We start from the raw sequence: 6,368 nt of genomic DNA on the forward strand, positions 1-6,368 counted from the left end.
ATAATGATACGATTATGCTGCTGCCTGTTTGCCATTTTACTAATGAAATTGGACCTATGGCGTAAGTACCTATTGATATTTGTTAATACTATTTTACAAACGATGCCATCGCATAATATCATGATACCCTTTTTACATCTGCTACTAGCAACTACTTGTATGTGACAAGTGGTAAACATGTGTAAAAGCTATGTTGTGGAAAATCGTAGGCCCTAAAATCAACGTAAAAATAAAACATTCTTAAAATATTATTTGCTTCGTCAAAACGTGTAAAACCAAAATGCAAGCCAACGCAAACCATTTCTGGTATAGCTACGGTATGGTATTACTCCACCAGTGTAGACTGCATGATTTAGGTAACATTTAAAAGATATAATTCTAGTGCATAATACTGGACCGATTTTATAAAAATAGAATTGTTTAAATTAGAGATATGTTTTAAAATAATAATATTAATAGAGTACATAGCAAAATGCTTAACCAAGGGCATGAAAAACTGCAACAATAAATTCGACTAGTGGAAAAAGAGTGTTTCGTCTATTGTGAACAATGTTGATTTTATTAAATAGTTGTTCATTAGTTTTACCTGTATTCTACTATAAAAATCACCAATTACGAAATTAAATTAAATTAAAACATTGTTCAGTATTAATATTTTCTGACTTGTAGGATATGGTCAACAGAAGGCTGTTTGACTATTTACCAAGAAGATTACATAATCAGTGGTGTGACGTGTAAATGCACCCACCTCACTTCATTTGTCGTTCTCATGAAACCAAAACAGGTGAAACTTACTTCTTACTTCTGTTAACCAACCATTGTCTGATATTATCCATCCTGTTTCCAGTTAATTTTCTAAGAGATGTCATTTAGAAACACAGACGTTCTTTGAACGTATTATGCGAACGCCTAGTGAAATACAACGTATACAATTATCGAAGTCCAGTTCGGCGCATGCTTTAACTGGAATAATGATAATAATATTATAAATAATATTTATTTTGTTTTTTCATCATACGATTTACCACTCAGACACGAACATTTTGAGTGAAAAAAAAATCATTCTTCACATGCTTAGAAACATAATGAGCATGTCTACTCTTGATCTGAAAGTTCAGTAGTCAAATGGCACGTAATGAACATGAAAGCTCCTTGATAATATCAGAGAAGAGTTAACTTTAATAATTTAACTCTTCCCTGATAATGTTTACGATCACAACTGGAAACTATACCATTACAAATACACAGCACGATGATGAAAACAACTAAATAGCAATAGATGATTATGATGCTGACGATAATAAAATGAATAAACAAAAGCAATGACGTTATTAACAAAAAAGCATGACGTGTGTTAAAGCACCTTTCTTCTTGATATTCTGACATCTTTAAGCTTACATTATATTCATTTACCAATTGCACGAATCTTGAAAATAACTAGTTTTAGTAACTTCCTTGAAAAAATGACGAAAGTACAAGCTGCTAAAAAATAATATAAATTAATTAAAAAAATCAGCCTCATTTTTGTTTAAATTTATGAATTTGACTTAATAGAAAATTATGAAGAATGTGATGAATGATGAAAGGAAGAAAAATACAAAAACAGAAGAGAATACATTATCTGTGCTTACACATATTGGAATTGGGATTTCGAGTGTTTTTCTCATCATAACTCTTATTACAGTGTGCGGCATCAGGTATGTGTGTATTTTATATATTTTTGATATGTTTATTTATTTTTCCTCAATGTTCACCATGTACAGGAGGAAAAATAAACAAACAACAAACATACAAGACATAAATACTCTAAACAGTTCTAGAGCTACAGTACTTACAATGTGAAGAAATGTACAATTGCTAAAATATCTTTTTATTCTGGATTTTTTAAAGAAAAAGCTGTAGGCCTATAAGTTTGACCCAATCCACTAGTATTAATCTATATTTAAAACATTAACTCTACTAAAAAGAAGACAGAACGCAGAATTACCTCTAAAACGTCATTTGAATTTTGATCTTTTGCCAGGTTTTGGGCAAATATAATATGTCGGATCTCGTGTGTTCAATTGATATCTCAAACTTTTTAAACTTCTACTTTGCATGCAAACCACAGCGATGTTCTTGTATATAGTTGATACCGTTTGTATTTTTAAAATAAACCTAAATGGAATACAGTAATTCTAATCGAATTTGTAGTATTCGATCAGTGGTTATTTACAGAAACTACCGCTATTATGTTACGTTCTTTTCTTCTATTTCAGAGAATTAAGAAACTCCGATCGCTATAGAATATTACGACACCTGATAATCGCTTTAATTTTAGTGAATTTCTTGTTTTCATTCTTAAATTTAAATGTAAGTTTCACATTTTTTTTCAACTGATAACAAAGAATAAATTCATGTATTGAATAACGTAAAACAGTTATAAATACATGATCTAATATAATAACTATTACCAAATTTCTAACTTGGGTTCATTTCTAGTCAACTCATCGTCATGTATACATATTTTAGATGAGATGATGATTGCCTTAATATTGGTGGGTTGTTATCACGTTACTCATACCATTTTATGTTTGATTTGATTTGATTTGATTTATTCAATATCGGCTCATTACAATTACAACAGAAAACATAAAAATATATAATGAAACAAAAAGCCAGGATTGTCACAAGCGAACCCAATCGCTGTTTAAAGACTTTCCTTTAACATAAATAAAATATAATATAAATATAAAATAAATGACGAGAAAAAATAAATTAATAAAAATCTAAGACATTATGTAAAAAAATACAGCAGGGACCAGGTAAAATCAAAGAAATAGTGTTTGCGAAGACTAGTCTCGAATTCTCGAAACCTGCCAAGGAGAGCAAGCTCACTTAATTCAGAGGGAAGACCATTCCAAAGTTTACAGTTAATATAACCATTAGCATACCCTATTCGATTGATGTATATACTCAGTTATTGGCATTATTTTATTGTTATCACGTGACTTATAACATTTTACGTTAAAATAATCATAGCTTATTTCATTTCATTTTCATTTCATTTCATTTATAATTATGATAGAAATCAAATGTCCAGTGGTTCATCAATAGTTTAATGTTGTGGTACAAGGGCAGCATTATTTTTTCTTCTATGAGGTTAAGGCATGAGTAATTCATGACCCACATTATGAATTTATAGGGGTCGCTATATATGCAACCGGGCAGCAGTATTCCAAGATCGGTCGTATATAACAAGTATATAATTTAACCATATCGCTGACCGAGGCCGGCACCAGGCTGAACGAGAACAAAATTAATGTCGGGAGACTTTGTTACAAATATCACTCACATGCCTATCTCAAATTTAGTTTTTTTTAACCTTAAACACACAGTAGCTTAAGGTAGCTTATCAACATGTGACTTTATCACTAGTTGTGAAAGGAAACTTATTTTCATATGGTGACATTTGCTTGGCTCCAATTGGCGAGATCATCTGAGATGGTCTGCAAAGTGGAATTATTTCCACGCTGGACACATTTACGTCCGATTTTTGAAACATATAAACCTGAATTATTGTTTGATGTATTATTCTCCGGTACCCGGTAACACTAGGCCTAATACTGCTTAAAAGTTTCGATATTTAATTTATTTAATAGATTAGTAATAAAGTTGCATGCGGTCTTCTTGCTGGATGTCTGCACTACAGTCTAATGACAGCATTTTGCTGGATGTTAATGCTGTCAACCGATGTGTACATAAAAATTAAACATTCATTTATGGATCATGAAAAACGATTCGTTTACTGCCGTTACATTTGTTGGATTGTACCCGGTGTTATTGTTCTGATTACTGCCTGTGCGACAAGAGAAAACTACGCCTCTGATAAGTAAATTATGTGACTTTCAGGGTCTTTCACACCTGCTCCGGTCCGGCTTCTTCGGCTAAAGGTCATGTTCGAGTCAGATTAACAACGTTTTGTTTTCACTACGGGCTTCACACATTTCAAGTAAAATGATAGTCGCATGGACCGGACAGGCTGGTGTGAAGCGTATTTTGTGCAAATGAGATACCTAATCTAATTCCCACGTCACGTGAACCTAAATGTAGCCGGAGCCGGACTGGACCTATTGTGAAAAGCCTTATTGTAGCATTTACGAAACGGGTGAAACATTTTTCCAAATAAAAAAACTTGTTTTGTATGTTATAATTGTTTTTGATGGGCTGCATTATAAAGAAAGATAGAGTTAGACAGTTTCCTAGTGTAAAGTATAACTTAATACTATGAAACATTGCTCGTGTTTTAAACTAACGTTTGCAAGGCTTAATGGAGATTGGGCTGCTGATGATAATATTTAGTTCATTTAAATGAAGACATGATAAAACATTACATTTTAATTCTATCTTGTTTATATATAAAGGTGTTGGTTAGATACTGACTCAGGTGCTATATGGACATTCATTTCGTCGGTTTGCATAACAATTCTGGTAAAATAATTTCAATTGATATTTTCTTCTTCTCATGATTTCATTTCATGCTGAAGTGCTTACAAATAACTACTGTAATACCTATTTTCGGAATGACAAACAGTATATTATTAGGAAAAATCTTATTGAGGCCATATACATGGCTGCAGTCACGTGCGAATATTTGAGTTAGTGTTTACCTACCGACAAACAGCCCGACCGACCAACCAATAAAGTGAGCTTTAGAGTCATGTTTGCACGCGACTAAAAAAAGTAGGAATTTAACAAAATGCAATAGAAAATGTTGTTTTATATTATTTTTTAAAATCATCTATGAATATACATATAAAATTGAATTATTGTTAGTTGTTTACGATCAAAGCAATAATCTAACAACAGTATGCCGAGTAACGTTATATTAAAAGTTGTATGTGTGTACGATCGGTTCCACGCCCACAAAACAGAAACCGGAAGAAAATGTACAAATAGTATGTATTTGTCGCATCAAATCTTAGATCAAAGGACTGTTCTTATAGGTGAGCATCCTGTTAAATTGCCGTGTCGCCGTTGTTCCATGTAAATGCAGTATTGTCATTTATTTTTTACGCTATAGATTGTTCTTGTTCAGATGAGTGTGATCGGAGTTTTAATTTACCAGAAATCTAAACTGCCAAATCAAACTACTGATGATGTTAGTACACTTAAGCGAGTCAGGTAATTCAGTTTTTTTTCAAATATAGTAATATCATTCTGCCAATTATATTGTCCGTACATTATCAGTATCACAATCAATGATTGGATCATTAATGCCAACAATGTGTGTAATCATTATAGCCACCATAACTGAGGTATTAAATAGTAACCAAGCTAATTTATCTATCTTTGTTTATATATATATATTGTAATATTGTATAAATAATGTTTACTTGTCAGAGCAATGTTAGGAGGTTTACTTCTGCTTTCACCAGTTGTTGGACTTCCTTGGATTTTTGGCATTATTGTCATCTTTGATGATTCTCAGACAACGCAATACATTTATGTTATGCTGAATAGCCTGCAAGGTTTCTTCATCTGGCTGTCACAATGCTGTTTCAGCACAGAGGTAGGCTAATTAAATAAAGTCAACTTGCTTAGACACTGGGTTCCATGTTTCTCCAGACTGAAGTCTATACGACTCGACAGAACATTTTAAAATCTTGTTTACACGGTATTTGATACATGCTCATTATTACATAGTGTCCATAATGTTTTAATTCATCTCATGAATTATTCGTGACTTCTGCTTCTTCTGAAAATAATGCATCTGGGCTGTGTGTGAATGTAACTTTAATATCTACATCATCAGTAGACGCAGTCTAAACACTTATATATACTTATAAACGTATATCTGTATTATTATATTATTGTAGGCAAGACGTGCAATTAAGAAAACCTTCAGCAACCGGATAAGACATACTGATTTCTTTGATAAGACATACAGTACCGCTATGAGTACCCGTAAATATTCGAATACAGTTATTGATATGAGCACGCTCAAACCTAAATGGAATACCAAATGAGCGAATCCACAATTATTGTGATTTTGCGTGGAAGTATGGTTTGTATGTAAAAGTATAATTATATCTTTTGTAAAATTATTTAGCAAAAAGTTTTGATAATCATTGGAAAATAAGTTTAGGTTAAAATAAAATAAACTATATACTTCGATGGAATATCCTTTAATTACCACACTTTAGATTGCTTGATAGAACAAGATGTTCTTAATTAATTGGTTTTTTTTATTATTGAGAAAAGTAAATCAAAATATTTGTTTAGTGAAAGACGATTGTCCAAAAGACATTATGTTTAATATTTGATTAAATGTGTTTAAATGTTGGTGTAATAAAATGAATGGTCAAGTGTTAATTAAGTTCATTGTT

At 31.7% G+C, this 6,368-nt stretch overlaps 1 protein-coding gene across 1 annotated transcript; it reads left to right on the forward strand.

The window, feature by feature from the left end:
- The first annotated feature begins 5,017 nt into the window (after positions 1 to 5,017).
- On the forward strand, positions 5,018 to 6,008 carry LOC140048562 (adhesion G-protein coupled receptor F3-like). Its single transcript, XM_072093305.1, has 3 exons — positions 5,018 to 5,163; positions 5,383 to 5,551; positions 5,859 to 6,008. Exons 1-3 carry the CDS (start codon positions 5,078 to 5,080, stop codon positions 6,006 to 6,008), a joined length of 405 nt encoding a protein of 134 aa, XP_071949406.1. The 5' UTR covers positions 5,018 to 5,077.
- Positions 6,009 to 6,368: the final 360 nt, after the last annotated feature.

This window comes from Antedon mediterranea, chromosome 5 (genome assembly GCF_964355755.1).
Source record: "Antedon mediterranea chromosome 5, ecAntMedi1.1, whole genome shotgun sequence".
Taxonomy (NCBI): domain Eukaryota; kingdom Metazoa; phylum Echinodermata; class Crinoidea; order Comatulida; family Antedonidae; genus Antedon; species Antedon mediterranea.